This window comes from Vipera ursinii (genome assembly GCF_947247035.1).
Source record: "Vipera ursinii genome assembly, chromosome: Z".
Classification (NCBI taxonomy): Eukaryota; Metazoa; Chordata; class Lepidosauria; order Squamata; family Viperidae; genus Vipera; species Vipera ursinii.
The window spans coordinates 21,517,414-21,534,648 of record NC_139517.1 but is presented as its reverse complement, the minus strand read 5'-3'; the positions used below and the strand labels follow the sequence as shown (position 1 = coordinate 21,534,648).

The window sequence follows — 17,235 nt, the reverse complement described above, 5'->3', positions numbered from 1 at the left end:
TGTTGTTAGCATCAATTCAGAAACTCAGGAATTCTGTTAAAGAAACCCCAATACTACACTTGTTATTTTTTAATTGGAGGCCTGCTTCGCGACCTCTCTGCAAAACAGCCCTGAGCCTACTGGCCAACACTTCTGGGGATTCCCCTGCAATAAGAACATCATCAAAACAAGGGCAGATGCCCTGAATACCCTTGAGTGTACGCTCCATGATTCCCTGAAAAATACTTGGTGCAACACTGACTCCAAATTGTAAGCGTTTAACTTTGAAAGCCCCGCTGTGAGTCATGATCATTTGAGCTGCGGCTGTGGCCTCATCAACCAGCAATTGCTGATAGGCCTGTGCTAAATCTAATTTAGCAAAAATAGTACCCCCTTGCAAAGAGGCTAAAATATGGTTAACCACTGGAACCGGGTAAGCATGTTGCTGGAAGTGCCTGGTTAGCTTCTTTTTGAGATCTGCGTAGGAGGCTGCTTTGATTGGTGTCAGCGCGAAAATGTTCTTGGCTAAATCAAAGGTTGCTGGGCTTCACACGCAGACTAGCATTGCAGCCTTCAGTCCTTCTTCCGCAATCTGATTGGCTCAGAGGTAGTTTTCTACTTGCGATAAATATGATGGCCATTCCTCTGGGTGTTTCACATCAAATTCTCGCAGTTTGCCAACCTTCAGCATTCTTTCTAGCTGGTTCCTCTGTTCTTCTGGATCCTGCTTCAGGCTCAGGGAATGAGTCCACTGAGCATGAGGTTGCTAGCATAGCTTGCTAGCCAACCTTGTGAGGGGGGGGGAAATACCTCTTCCCTCCGATGTGTGCTGCCTTTCCCTCGTAGACTTCAGCTTTTTAATCGGTGAAGCAGGATCCCATCCTTGTCGCCACTGTTAAATAGCGGGTTCTTTGGCGCAGGAATGAAGACATGGAATGGAGTACCCATTGTTTATTTCATGCAGAAACTGTACTGAGGAAATGGCTGCAACTAGCCACAATATATATAGTTAAGCCCCTAGGTGGCAGCCAATAGGTTTGAATCAACCATTGCCGCCTGGAGCTAGCCAATTGCAGCACAGGAGAGTTGTAGTCTGGGTTGCTAGAGAGCCGTTAGCTGCTCCAGCAACCCACGTGGTATTCCCACAAAAAGCCCAGTACATAACAGTACCCCCTATACTATACCTGTGCATTTGGTTTTTCTTGCCTAAATGTGGAACCTTACTTTTTTCACCATTGAATTTCATTTTGTTAGATAGCTCCCAGTGTTCAAGTCTGTCCAGATCCTTCTGAATCTTAACCCTATCCTCTGGAGGTTTGGCTATTCCTGGCAGCTTGGTGTCAAAATTATCAAGTTTTCTTTTGTTGTTTCCCTTAAAGTTGCCCACAGTAAAATGTAAACATTATACCATTCCCTATGGACAAGTCTTTGAACATTGCAATTAAGTTAGATTATTACAGTTTATCCTTCCTCTACCAAATCCAAATGCATTTTCTCCAGCCAGTGAGCTCCTTCACTAATAACATATGAAAGTTTATATAAAATATTGAGATGCATTTGAAACTAAAAAATAAGCTCCAAAGATAAGCAGGGTCCAATCAGTCTGATGTTTCATTTTATCAGGAGAATGCAGGACTGTTACATCTGATGATAAGGTTCTTCAGAATTTGTTTGGATCAAAAAAATTGTAATGAACTAATTTAAGTTGTCTTTCTCAGCCTAATATATTGAGAATAAGCTACTTATTTGGATCATACATTCTGATTTATATGCTGCAGTTCTACACTCAAAATGTATTGCAAATTTTAAAGGAATGAAGAGAAAATATGCATTTTGATGAAATGTATCTAACATGTATTTAAGAGTAACTGCATGTATTCAAAAGAATCCAATTTTTTTAAAATTGTGGGTTGATTGAAATATTATTTTGTTATCCTTTTTAAATTTACAGTATAATATAGAGTGGACACTGGCAAAATATGTAGAGTTGAAGAATAGACTGCACTGGATAGTGTCTCAAAGCAATGCATGCCATGGAAAGGCTATTTTTGCTGCAGTTTTTCCTTTGGCAACTGCCCCACTTGGTCCTAACTCATTTCAAGGCACAGGATAACATCTGCTCTATGAGTGATCCCTTCCAGTTCCCATATGAGTATTCCAAACCAGGGGATATAATAATAGGAGGGATTGCTGCACAATTTGATTGCCTGTTGGAAATAAGCAACTTTGAGGAACATCCTGAAACAAAGGTGGTAGAAGAACTCATGTAAGGAAATTTCATCTGGAGGTAGCAGTGACTGGAAATAGGAAGTATTCTAAATGTGATGTAGTTTTAAAAAAAAGCTTGAAAAAAGTTTTTGAAATGCTTGTTATTATTAGACTTAGAGAAATAAATTTTAATTCACTGTTTCTACATTCTATTTCTATATCGTGTCAAGTTTTTCTTTTTCTGTCCCTTGATAGTTCTTATAGTTCTTATCCTACCATTTCCTCCAATGTAGTAGTTGTTATTATTTCTTTCAGATTTCATCTTCTTCCTCCCAAAGAAAAGTAGCATTTCTATGTTCATTTTTGAGCTCTTTTAAATCATTTTCCTTTTTTAAAAGGATCATAGTGTTATATATTATTGTTCAAATGTATACATATTTCAATTTATATTGAATTTTTATAATTTGTTAGGGTCAAGCAAATCTGTTGATCTGTTTAAAGGTACCTGTGACTGTATAAATGTCTGTAAAAATATCTACATTTTTACATGTTCTATTGGCATTACATAGATCAGGGCTTTTCAACTTTTTCACCCATTGTACCACTTTTAGGATATGGCAACATCTGAGTACCACCAGTCACCTAGCAAGGTGTCAAAAACTTGATAACCAAAAAAAAAAAACAAAAGGAAAAAAGTGATGAAGTACAGGTAGTCCTTGACTTACAACAGTTCACTTAGTGACTGTTCAAAGTTACAATGGCACTGAAAAAAGTGTCCCCCAAGCCACAGCCGATCCTGGCGCTTCTGCTGAGCCCTGACACCAGCGAAGAAGCGCTGATCCTGGTGCTTCCGCTGAGCCCTGACAGCCCTGCAGCTCCAGCCATCTCTTGCTCAGGCTTGTGCAGTGCTGCTACTGGTTCAGCTCATTTCCCTCCCCCGCTACCACTTTTCTAGGATGGTTGTGTACCACCTGCCAGGTGCCAATGTACCACAGGTGGTACCCGTACCACTGGTTGAAAAGCCCTGACATAGATCACATGCTTTCCACTGATATTCCACAGATATCAGTTACAGTGCAGAGTAATACAATACAGCCTCACTAATCCATTTTAAACTCATTCATTTTAATAAGGAAGAATCAATTAATTACTTCACCTTCTGTTTTTGGGAAGGGGGGAACAAAATTCACAAGGTACATCTTCTTTTCCCTTTGGGTTGGAAACCAGCCTATAATCTCAGAAAAAAATGAATATTGGATACATCCTACTTTTGAATATGTTTTCAGTGTGCCATAGCTGGGAGCAGACAGTGAAAAAGAGAGGAGAGAGAGATGGGGGAGAAAAAGAAGAGAGGAGAGGAGAGGAGAGGAGAGGAGAGGAGAGGAGAGGAGAGGAGAGACATCTTATGTACATCTCTTCCATTATGCATAGAAAAACCCAACAAGGAATTACTTCTCTTGAAAGTTTTGATTACTGGAGCAATATAAATATATTTCTGCCCTTGATTTTATTTGGTTAGGTTAGGTTATTAGGTTGCTTTTGAGGTTGCAATACCCAAAGCGCTATTATTGGTTGGATTTTAAAGCTTTTCTTTGCACTTTCAAACAATCTATAATCCATACTTTTCATTGCTATTGAATAAAACATCTATATGTCAAATAAATTAAGGCTTAACTTTTGATTTTACAGTCAATATTAATGGCACCTATCCATTAACTGATACTAATGACTAAGCATTTTCAGGCTTGCTTATTATTAGGAATTGATAGGACTCCCAGATTAGATAGTTGATTACACTGTAAGTAGAGAAAAATCACTGGTGGCAATGGAAGATTATTTCCAAGAAAGCTACATTTGTGTCCTTGAAAACACTGTAAGTCAAGCTTAACTTTAGAGAGGCTTTTTTATTGAACATGGCATGGAAGTATATATAACTTAAAACTGAGTCACAAAAACAAAAGTTAGGTTATTTGTCAAACAGTACTTAAAGTATGTTTATGAAAATTCATATCTATATAAGCCTATTTATTTGTGACTTTTCAAATGTTTAACTTTCTTTTTAGATGCAGTAATATGCATTCAAAATAATGTGGTAGTTATTTCAGATGTTGTATAAATTTTCTCTTAGGGCAATATTAAAGAATTACCAGCATGTTCTTTCGTTAATATTTGCTGTGAAGCAGATCAATGAGAATCTCAAAATATTACCAAATATCAGCATAGGGTTCCACATATATGACAGCTACCATAATGCAAAGATGTCTTATCAGAACACACTGAAACTTCTGTCTGCCCAGAGGAAGACTATTCCAAATTACAACTGCAAGAAGCAAAATAATTTGATAGCTGTCATTGGAGGACTTGATGCCAAAGTCTCTCTTCATATGGCTACTGTTTTAAGCATTTATAAGTTCCCACAGGTATGTGCAGGTCAGCCATGAAGTTTACAGTGCAATGCTGCTTGTCCAGTTAATACAAACTGAAAACAAATTTCTGTGTGAACTGAATAAAGGTATTCTGGTTATGGTCAAGAAATCTCCTTTCTAGCTTCACATTTCACCAAAAAGTATTAGATGCAGATATGATCAGCCAAATTTATTTCTCACCCATTTCATTTCTAAAGTTTTTAACAACAATTTAGCTTTGAAGAATTCTTAAACCTTGAAATGCATTATGTAATCTCGAGCTGTTTTAATAGAATTGCATCCTCATATGGATTTTGGAAAAGATTCCCATTCTTTTCTTCTTTTCTACTCTTTTCTGGAAAAAGAGGGAGATGGTGGTTTTCCAAAAAGTATTAGTTCTTGCCTCAAAATCTTTTATCAGGACAGTTTTTGAGAACTAAACCTATGCCCTTTATAGAGAAAAATTATGCTTCGGAATGTTAAAATCAATCCTTTAGTTCAAAAAAGGGCAATTTTCTTCAGATATGTGTTTACCTCACAGGAAATAATTGTGATAATAATGATAAATATTAATATTTAATATTTTATTGTTATGTATATGTAGGGGTGTGGGTCTATACATATGTTGTATATAGTAAATTTTAGGTGTGTGTCATGTATGTGTTTCACTTTGAGAGCGAGCAACTAAATTTCATTTTTTATGTGTGCCGTTGTGCCCGCAGTAAAAAATGGCAATAAATATTATCTTCTTTTATCTTATAATTTATGGCTATTTATTATAATTCTACCTGTCTTTCTTTCTTTTAATAACTTTTTGTTTCTTTGGCTTTTGCTTAGATTGCTTGCTGTGTGTTTGCTCCAGTGATGAATGTTAAAGCACAACTCCCTTTTTTCTACCGGATGATCCCTAGTGAAAGAAATCAATACGTGGGACTTATTCAGCTACTCCTTTTTTTCCAATGGAAATGGATTGGAATTGTTTCACCAGATGATGATAAAGGAGAAAAATTTGTGCAGACAATGTTACCCATGCTTTCCCAGAATGCAATCTGTCCAGCAATCATTGAAAGAACACTAACCCTTTCTGGTGTTTTAGAGAATTTTGAGTCATTTGAACCCCTTGTTGCTATGGCTGCTTCATTAGCCAAAGCCAGCGTCAAAGTCTATATTATAAATGCAGATTCTCAAGCTATTTCATGCTTGAAATGGCTAGTATACATTTATGGAAGCTTAGAAAGTCCAAAACAACTAACCATAGGCAAGGTGTGGCTTATGACAGCCCAATGGGATTTCTCATCGGAGACACTTCACCGAGATTTTGATATACATTTTTTTCATGGTGCCTTGTCTTTGGCAAGTCACTCAAAAGAAGTGCTGGGATTTACAGAATTTTTGCGTTCTCTACAACCAACCTGGTCAAAACCAGATGGGTTTATCAGGATCTTTTGGGAACAAGCATTCAACTGCCTATTTCCTAAGTCTAATGAAGGAGAAGAGAGCAATAATTCTTGCACTGGAAAGGAGAACTTGGAAAATCTTCCTGGAACTCTCTTTGAAATAACTATGACCAGTCAAAGCTACAGCATCTACAATGCAGTCCATGCCATAGCACATGCTTTGCATAAGATGTTCTTATCTTCCACTCATAGCTTAGATCCCACAGATCTATTACATTGGCAGGTAATGCTTTTCAAAATGCAATTGTTTATCTAATATATATTTCTTCTGAAAGCAATAGGTATTGTTTATCAAAAAGTCTATATTTCTTTACAATATTCTGTTTTCAAACTTTGTTTCTTGTCTGTGATGAAATAGCTTTCTTTCCCAGGCATCACAGGCCACATAGAAGCAATGAAACTATATTCTAGTTTATTGGACTAATCCAATATTTCTTTTTCTCTTATTGTAATTTATCATCTATCTATCTATCTATCTATCTATCTATCTATCTATCTATCTGTCTGTCTGTCTGTCTGTCTGTCTGTCTGTCTGTCTGTCTGTCTGTCTGTCTGTCTGTCTATCCCTCATAGAACTTAGTATAAGCATGTGCAATCTTTAATATTAAAAATATTAAATACTATTTAATATTAAATAGTATCATCATCATCAACAACAACAATAATAAAGTTGGAAGGGACCTTGAAGGTTATCTAGCCCAACCCCCTGCTCAGGCAGGAAACCCTATACCATTTCAAACAAATGTCTGTCCAGTCTTTTCTTAAAAACTTCCAGTGTTGGAGCATTCACCGCTCCTGGAGGCAGTTTGTTCCACTGGTTAATTGTTCTAACTGTCAGGAAGTTTCTCCTTAGTTCTAGGTTGATTCTCTCCTTGATTAGTTTCTGTCTGTTGCTTCTTGTCCTGCCCTCAGGTGGTTTGGAAAATAGCTTGACTCCCTCTTCTTTGTGGCAGCCCCTGAGATATTAGAACACTGCTATCATGTCCCCCCTCGTCCTTCTCTTCATTAAACTAGACATACCCAGTTCCAGCAGCTGTTCCTCCCCTAATCATCTTTGTTGCTCTTCTCTGTACTCTTTCCAGATTCTCAACATCTTTTTTACATCATGGTGACCAAAACTGGATGCAGTATTCCAAGTGTGGCCTTTCCAAGGCATTGCAAAGTGGTATTAATACTTCATGTGATCTTGATTCTATTCCTCTGTTAATGCAACCTAGCATTGTATTGGCTTTTTTGGCAGCTGCAGCACACTGCTGGCTCATATTTAAGTGATTGTCCACTAGGATTCCGAGATCCCTCTCACAGTTACTACTATTGAGCAAGGTACTCCCTATACTATACCTGTGCATTTGGTTTTTCTTGCCTAAATGTAGAACCTTACTTTTTTCACCATTGAATTTCATTTTGTTAGATAGCGCCTAGTGTTCAAGTCTGTCCAGATCCACCTGTATCTTAACCTGTCTTCCTGAGTGTTGGCTATTCCTGCCAGCTTGGTGTCATCTGCAAATTTAATGAGTTCCCCATCTATCCCCTCGTCCAAATCATTGATGAAGATGTTGAAGAGTACGCTGAGTTCGGCCGGTCAGCCAGCTACGAATCCATCTAGTGGTGATGCTGTCTAACCCACATTTTTCTATCTTATTAAGTAGTAGTTTGTGATCTACTTTATCAAATGTCTTGCTGAAGTCCAAGTAAATTATATCTACAGCATTCCTCTGGTCCACTAATTTTGTCACTTGGTCAAAGAATATAATAAGATTTGTTTGGCATGATCTGTTTTTGACAAACCCATGTTGACTTTTAGTAATGACTTTGTTTGCCTCTAGGTGCTCGCTGATTCCTTGTTTGATTATCTTTTCCAGAATCTTCCCAGGTATTGAGATCAGGCTGATAGGTCTGTAATTTCCTGAATCAATTTTTTCCCTTTTTTTGAAGATGGGACTACATCAGCTCTTTTCCAGTCCTCTGGTAGTTCCCCAGTGCTGCAGGATCTTTGAAAAATATAGTTCAGTGGTTCTGAGATCGCATCTGCCAGTTCTTTGAGAACCTTGGGTTGTAATCCATCTGGTCCTGGTGATTTGAACTTGTCTAGGCTAGACAGGTGCTCACTTACCATTTTCTTACCTATCTTAACCTGTGCTTCTAATCTGTTTTTTTTATGGCCTTAGTCTTCCTCACTTCATCTTTGCAGGCTCAGGCTATTTGCTGATATTCTGACTTATGTGTCCCTCTTTCCACTTTCTATACTTGTCCTTTCTATCTTTCAATTTATTAGAGTTCTATATGCAGCCATGCTGGGTTTTTTTTTGAGAGCTGTTATTTTTCCTCTTTGTTGGTATTGTGCTAGAATGGGCTTTTATTATCTCACTTTTCAAAATTTCCCAGGCTTCTTCAGTTGTTTTCCCCTTGAGGATTCTCATCCATGGAATCCTTACCAAGCTCTCTCTGAGTTTTTTGAAATTAGCTCTCTTAAAGTCCAAGAGTCTAGTTTGACTGTATTCTATTGCTTGTGCTTCCATAATGTTGAATTCCAATATTGCATGATCACTTCCTCCCAAGGTTCCTGTGGCTTCAACTCCTATCATTTCATCTCTGTTAGTGAGAATTAAATCCAAAATGGCTAATCCCCTAGTTCTCTTCTCTACTTTTTGGGTGCCAAGTTGTCTGCTAGGTTTGTCAGGAATCTGTTTGATCTTCCACTTGGTGCAGAGTTTGTCTCCCAGTTGATGTCAGGGTAGTTAAAATCCCCCATTACTACTGTGATGGGCTTACTACTACTACTACTACTACTACTACTACTACTAATAATAATAATAACAAGAACAAGATCAAGAACCATAAGTCAATAAAAAAGGCACTTTACTTGGAACAACCTACATGCTGTGGCAAGATATTTTATACTATCTGCCTATATCTAGGCCTCGGGAAAAACACAATACAGTAGGTGAATAAAAATGCCAAACTCTCTCTAAACACCTGACTGACTTTGTAAACAGCCATAATAATGAACATCACATAAGCTGACTAAAAACATATAACAAAGTAGCAACAATGGTCCACTGGAATATTTGTATGTAATGCAATTTGCCTGCAAGCAAGAAATGGTGGTACTATAAAACACACTAAATAATAGGAAATCAAGAATTTAAACAGATAAGCACTAGCTTCATATCACCTGATACTTAACTGTTAATAAGAAAGGCAAAAATCCAAATAGTACATTCTGCAATATCTGTAAACAGCAAAATAGAAGAGAAAGAATTAGAGAAACCTACAAAATACAAATACTGTAAATAAAAGTATTATGACTGGCAAAAGAAAGAAAATATAGTATCAATAGTAATAGGCACAGTGGTGCAATCTCAAAACATTTTGAAACACCTCTTGAACACTTATCAACATTGATAAAATGACCCTCATTCAATTTTAAAAGGTAGCTTACATCCTGAGACAGTACCTTTGACAATATGAAAAACAACATCTGCCTTTCCCAGGTTCTTGGGAAAGACTTAAGAGAAAGACAAAATGCCTAAATTCATCTACAGTAAACATCTAGCTAACATATATGTTTTGTATGCTCTCAGAGACTTTGGACAAGGGACATTAAATCTTTGTCTCCTGATGAAAGATAAAGTATTCCTTTCCTTTGTTTTCTATTTATATGAATTGATGACAGAAGTCAACATGGGACTTACTGTAGCATATCTCTTTTTTGAGCTTCTGAAAGAAGGTTGTACAAAAACATGTTTCAAACATTTTTTTTAATCCCATTTATATCCCGCCCTTCTCTGAAGACTCAGGGCGGCTTACAATCTAAAGCACAATGTGCTTAGCAATAGCCTTCATTCTATGTATATACCTGCTTATTAGGGCTTTCGCCCCAAGTGGCATTTTTACAAAGTCAGCTTATTGCCCCCAACAATCTGGGTCCTCATTTTACCTACCTCAGAAGGATGGAAGGCTGAGTCAACCTTGAGCCTGGTGGGATGCGAACCTGCACTAATTGCAGGCAGCTGGTGTTACTTAAGGAGGCATTAGCCCACTGCTCCACCAAGGCTGTTGTCACTGTGGAGTGACTGTCACTGTTGTCATGGGTCAGTTGTGCCATGAGCAAATGTTGAATCCTTCCTGCTCCTACATTTAAGAAAACAAGTTATGAGAAAAATATGCAATATCAGTGCAAAAAGCTGTAAGTCTAATTTATATTGATTTGGAAGAGAAGTTTGGCTTTACTTTTACACAGGGGTTACAGTGCATGATTAATTCCAGGGAAAACAAAAAGGGATTGGGAAAATAAATGCAACAGAAAATGGGAATAAATGAATTTCATTTCTATACATATCTTTATCTGATTTCAGTTGTTCAAACCATAGTTGTATGCTTAGTTTAATAACACATGGAAACCAGAGAACTGGTCCCAGGGATGTTCTCATATTCAGTTTTCCTATACGAAATGACTTGACTGCCACTTTTTTTTAGTAATGTAAAAGATCAAAATTGAAGATATTCAGTAGATTTCATTTCAAACATAACCAGGCTTCATATGGACAGAGGTAATATAATGTGTTTCAAGATTATTTGGAAAATTGATAAATATCCAATGAACCATCTCAAAATGGTAAACCTGAGTTCTCATTTGAGATTGAAATTTAATTTAATCTGTTCTTCATGCACTATTCTGGAATGAAGTGGGATTGTATTCTTTCCCTTATATTTTTCAAAGACCAAGGTCCAAAAACACTTGAAAACTAATTTACCAATAATATTAAGTGGAATATATTAGAGATAATAATTGTATTTTAACTCAAAATCTCAGATGGCTGGTGGTTATAACAAAAGTATGGATTGTTGGATTTCTAACTAGCAATTATAAAGAAATACATAAGTAGCCATACTAATGCCTTTATACTTGTATCATGCTTGATTTGTAGCCCTTGGCCTATTTTTGTGGATGCCAATAACCAATTATTGGGGATATGAAAATGAGGGTATTATTAAACTCTGAGGCTTTTCATCAACTTCCCAAATCCTTCTATGTACCTACCACATGAACTTAATCAGATTAGACTGATGTGTATTAATATAATATTTGTTGTTAGTTGCAAAGTCATGTCTGACCCATCACTACCCCATGGTCAACGTTCCTCTAGGCCTTCCTGTCCTCTACCATCTTCTGGAGTCCATTAAGGCTCACACCTACTGCTTCAGTGACTCCATCCAGCCACCTCATTCTCTATCGTCCCCTTCTTCTCTTGCCCTCAACCTTTCCCAGCATTAGGCTCTTCTCTAGTGAGTCCTTCCTTCTCATTAGGTGGCCAAAAGATTTGAGTTTCAAAATATAATATAGCTTTTTGTATTATTAATTTTTAATCATTTTTATTTCACATATTAAGATAATAATTTAACAATAGTGAAAGCAACTATTTATTAAAATAAAGGTTTCAGGACATGTATTGCTTCTTTTTTGTAGACTATATTAATAACATAATCCAAAATAGAAGATTTAATGTTTTAAAGTTTTTTTCTCTTTCATTTTAGCTTCACCATTTTCTGAAGACCATGTCATTTAACCATAGTGCTGAAGATATCATATCTTTTGATGAAAATGGTGAATTAGTAGCTGGATTTGATGTTATCAACTGGGTCACTTTCCCAAACAAATCTCTTCTTCGTGTGAAAGTTGGATGGCTGGATCCACAAGCTTTAAGTGATCATCAATTAACTATTCATGAGGAGGCCATCACATGGCACAGTTCATTTAATCAGGTGAAGTACAAACAGAATTTCAAATATGCAATGCTAAATGGGAAAGTGCCTTGTCTTTGTAATTCATAAATGATTTATAACCAGTAGATCTTAGAAGTAAATCAGTGAGTATTTTCTTATACTAACATACTACTGCTATTATTTATTTATTTAGAAAAAAACTAGCCTTTAACTCTAAGTGAACTATAAACAAGCAAGGAGGAGGCAATAAGGAAAAAATATGTTATACGCCACGAAAATCAGGAGATCCAGATACAAAGATTTGGGTATAAAGTTTTATTGTAATTTAAGATCTCTACAAGAATCTGAAGTACTAGTGGCCAAGGGAAATTAGTGGGAGGTAATAGTAGAAGTAATTCATGGTGGGCTGGATTTAGATCTCTTGTGGAAGTGAAGGGACTCATGACTGATGCTGCGTTTGACCCTTCCCTCAGGGTCAGTCTGGTCATCTACAAAATATTCACCATTATTTTTATTTGGGTTATTTTTGATCCCAACAACATAATATTGTTTTAGAATTTATAGAATGTACTCTTTTACTGTATCACTTTCTTTTACATACAATATCAAATCAGATTCATTTGGGTGTTCAACTTGTTGATACCCAAAGGCTCTTTATAAAGTGATAATATTCTAATCCAGCAGGCAAAACAAATTGACAAAGATTGACAATTGAAGGAAAATTGAAGAATCAAAAGCACAAATCAAAGCAATAGCAATAGCAGTTAGTCTTATATACTGCTTCATAGTGCTTTACAGCCCTCTCTAAGTGGTTTACAGAGCCAGTTTATTGCCCTCAATAATCTGGGTCCTCATTTTACCGACCTTGGAAGGATGGAAGGCTGAATCAACCTTGAGCTGGTAAGTCTTGAACTGCCAAATTGCTGGCAGCCAGCAGTCAGCAGAAGTAGCCTGCAGTACTGCATTCTAACCACCACACCACCAAAGGCTGCACAAGATCAAGCCTTAATAACAAATGCATACAAAGCCAGAATTGAAAAGACAGTCACAGACAGCAAAAGCCATTTCTAGAAAGAAGATGAAGAAACAGTGGACCACCTAGTTATTTGCCGCAAGCTTGCACAGACTGACTACAAGCAATGACATGAAAAAGTAGCAGTAATGGTGCATTGGAAGAAGTACCATTGGCCTGCAAGTGAGAACTAGTGGGGCTATAAAATAAAGAAAGTCATAGAAAAATGAAGAAACTACATTGTTCTGGAACTTTAGAATTCAAACAGACAGGTACCTCCCACAAAACACCCCACACTTAACAATTGTTGATAAAAAAGACAAAAAAGTCTAAAGAACTGGAGAAGATAAAAAAATACAAAGACCAGCAAATAGGAATAGAACAACTCTGCCAAAAGAAAGCAAAGATAGCACTAATTGTAACAGATGTTTTATGTACAATACCAAATCAACTGGAACACCACCAGCATTGACAAAATCAACGTCAATTGCAAAAGGCAGCTTTACTTCGAACAACTTACATTCTGTGATGATACCTTTAACACATTAATCATCAATATCTGCCTATCCCAGATCATTCAGAAAGACTTGATAGGTGAATGAAAATGTTAAATCCAAACTGTACATCTGGCTGACTGTGTGAGAAACCATAATAATAACTTATAATATTTAGTGTGGGGACAAGCTTATTTATCTCTTTGCCCTGTTGATAGATCCTGCCCATTGCTCTGTGTAATGAAAAATGCCATCCGGGTTACAGACGAAAAAAGAAAGAAGGAGAAGCATTTTGCTGCTACGATTGTGTTCCTTGTTCAGAAGGAAAAATTTCAGACCAGAAAGGTAGGAAACATAATAATCAATATTATGGATTAAAAATTGAATAGACACAGTTGGGAAAAAGAAAACAATTTATTTACTGGTACTAAGATCAATAAAAAACCCTCAAATGTTAAAAAAACTCACACTAACAATATCTAAAGCATGTCTTCATTCTCTGGAATCTGCAAAAAAAAACCAAACCCAAAATATTTATAGAGTATTTTGATATATCCCCAGAACAAGGCATCACTGTCACTTGGAGGTTTGATAGGTAGATATATTCTTTTTGGGTTAGGGTTAGGGGGACAGTGAGAAAGAGAGGATAAATGAAATAGATGATAAATAGATAGATAGATAGATAGATAGATAGATAGATAGATAGATAGATAGATAGATAGATATAGACAGACAGATAGACAGACAGACAGATTGTTACAAAATGTAATTAGAAATCATTAATGATAGTAATGAAAATCTACAGTGGCTTTAGAACACAAAATGCTTATTAGGTGTTAGGTGTGAAGAACAATCATTCAAAGTAATATATGTGAAATTAAGTCAGTTCTATAAAACAAATACACAACGTTCTTAGAAATGTTGCTACTTGCAAAGTAGCAGATCACAGAAATTGACTCTTGACTTCAGAGTAAAATGTCCCAAATAGAATTAAGACAAAATCAGCTATATTTAATAGTCTGCGACATCACACTTAATTTCTGTTTCTTGTCAAAGGTTTCTATGTAAAACCTGGCAGAAAAGGCCAACCGGTTCATTGCATTATAAAACTGCTTATATTTATATTTTAGTTCTGCTTGAGTCCAGTCCACTATTCCAGCTGTGTATCTAATGACTAGAATTGCCCAGGTGTTGATTGACTTTGGACTTTAAGATCTTTGTCACTTTCTTGATGTATTCACCTCTAATCTTTTTGTTGACTTCAGTGTGCTTGATGTTGTCAGATTGAAGGATACCCAAGACTCTTAATGTTATTTTCGTTGGGCATATTGATTCCTTCAGTTTATATTTTATTATTATTATTATTATTATTATTATTATTATTATTATTATTATTATTATTATTATTATTATTATTATTGTTGTTGTTGTTGTTTGATGTCACTCCACTCTACAGGTAGAGGTAAAGAAGATATCAGTTTCCCACTAGCTCAGTTCTATACAGTTAAATGTATATACTTCTAAAGCAGTAGATCACAGAATTAGCTTCTTGACTTCAGGGTAATATGAAGACAAAATGAAGAGAGAATCAGCTAGGCTTAATATTCTACCATTTCACAGTTAATTTCTGTTCTTTTCAATTTTTATTTGTATTTGAAATAAAGTTTCTATGTAAAATCTAGCAGAAAAGGCCATTCAGTTCATTACATTATATTCCACTTATATTTATTTTCAGACATGGACAACTGTTTGCAGTGCCCAGATGATCAATTTCCAAATGAGAAGAAAAATCAATGTATTACCAAGAGATTACATTTTCTCTCTTTTCTGCATCCTTTGGGGATTACTTTAGCATTTTTGACTCTCTCTTTTGTTCTGCTCACAATTCTGATACTAGGAGTTTTCATCAAGAACCAGAACACTCCCATTGTCAAAGCCAACAACAGGAACCTCACCTACTGTCTGCTCATCTCCTTATTGCTTTGTTTTCTCTGCTCCTTGTTATTTATTGGCCAGCCACAAAGAGTGACTTGCTATTTACGACAAATTACTTTTGGTATCATCTTCACAGTGGCTGTTTCTTGTATATTAGCAAAAACAATAACTGTAGTTGTAGCTTTTATGGCCACCAAGCCAGGATCTAGGATGAGGAAATGGGTTGGGAGAAGATTGACCGCTCTCATCCTATTTGGTTGCTCCTTCATTCAGACTAGTATTTGTGCTGTATGGCTGTGTACAGCTCCTCCTTTCCCAGAGTTTGATATGTATTCCCTCCCTGGAGCAATTCTAGTGCAATGCAATGAAGGATCACTTGGTATGTTTTATTATGTCCTGGGCTACTTAGGATTTTTGGCTGTTGTCAGCTTCACTGTGGCTTTCCTAGCCAGGAAGTTGCCAGATAGTTTCAATGAAGCTAAGTTCATCACTTTCAGCATGCTGCTCTTCTGCAGTGTTTGGCTGTCCTTCATTCCTTCATATCAGGGCATTAATGGAGAATATATGGTCGCTGTGGAGATCTTCTCTATCTTGGCATCTGGTGCTGGATTATTAAGCTGTATCTTTTTCCCTAAGTGTTACATAATTATCCTAAAACCTGAACTGAACATCAAGGAACAGCTGATAAAGAGAAACTCTTGAGCAGAAATTTCCATTTGTAATAATCGAGAACAATATGAAATTATTACAGAAGCCACTACCTTTTTTCCAATTTTTGAGGCTTTCCTAATAGCATAATCCTTAGTTGAGATATGTAAATAATAAAAAAATTTGCAAATAAGTAGAGATTTCAATTTATAATAATCTAGAATATTAAATTATTCAAATATTCCATTATAGAAGCCACTACTTTTTAGGTATTTCTAATAATATAATCCTTAGCTGAGTTTTGTGAAGGATAGTATAATTTGAAATTACAGTAAGAATGACTTTTGAAGTAATGGTTAAAGTTTTTTCCTGAGACAATTGTTGAAATGGATGACAACTTGGACCATAAAGAAACTTTAATTAGTCATTTGTTCTACAAAGGAATTCAAATTATGAGTTTTCCTGGATCCCTGTCGAGTTTTGATCATAGTGGTATACACCTCAGTACATAAAGCATTATATATTTTGGTTCTGGATGGACCTTTCATATCTATTTCAAACAGATTGACAGAATGTGCTAGAGGGCCACTTGTGCATGCTATTTAATAATATGGAAAAAAGATAAATCATGGTATATTCCATCTTAGAGATGGATTTTTTTTACTAAAAAGTTGCCTTAATTTCTAGAAGCTAAGTTTGAAAAAAAATAAAAAAAATTACTGGGTAAGAATTTAAGAGGCAACTTGTTTTTCTTTGAAGATGTTTCACTTTCATCCAAGAAGCTTCTTCAGCTCTGAAGTGCTAAAGAAAGTCTAGTTGCCTCTTGAAAAAACACTTTTGAGACAACCAAGACTTGGAAGATTGAGAATCTTCATAAATGCTAGATAATAAATTGGATATGATTCATGTGGTATTCAAAGAAATAAATAGTAAATTAGAAATTAAATATAGGAAGAATGGCATTTATAAATACATCTTGTGTTTTAAGTGACTCTGTTTCCTATCAAAAGGAAAAAGTAAGTACAGGAAAAGCTTTCTTATGATCATTTTTATTTAAGATCAAAACTGAAAACCTAAAATTAAACTGTCAATTAAAACTGAAAACCTAAATATAACTATTTTGAAAGAAATCTCTAGCTGGATTTTGAGAGAAAGAAAGGAATATTTTATTTTATGAGATGTACAACAAAGAAAGACTGCATGTCATCAGATCTATCTAATTCAAAAAGGTCTTCAGTTATGTACCATGAATGTACTTGTCTGATCAATATTAAACATAAATGAAACAGAAGGGAATCCATGGCTAACCTGAGCCTGAAGATTATGGATGAAGTACTGGAGGAAACTGAGGAATAAGAAGCATAAGTTAG

General features: G+C 35.9%; 1 protein-coding gene across 1 annotated transcript; it reads left to right on the top strand.

The window, feature by feature from the left end:
• Positions 1 to 2,102: 2,102 nt before the first annotated feature.
• On the top strand, positions 2,103 to 15,919 carry LOC310649162 (vomeronasal type-2 receptor 26-like; the record flags this gene model as incomplete). Its single annotated transcript, XM_083377470.1, has 6 exons — positions 2,103 to 2,245; positions 4,316 to 4,607; positions 5,430 to 6,272; positions 11,588 to 11,815; positions 13,501 to 13,627; positions 15,018 to 15,919. 6 exons carry the CDS (start codon positions 2,103 to 2,105, stop codon positions 15,917 to 15,919), a joined length of 2,535 nt encoding a protein of 844 aa, XP_083233596.1.
• Positions 15,920 to 17,235: the final 1,316 nt, after the last annotated feature.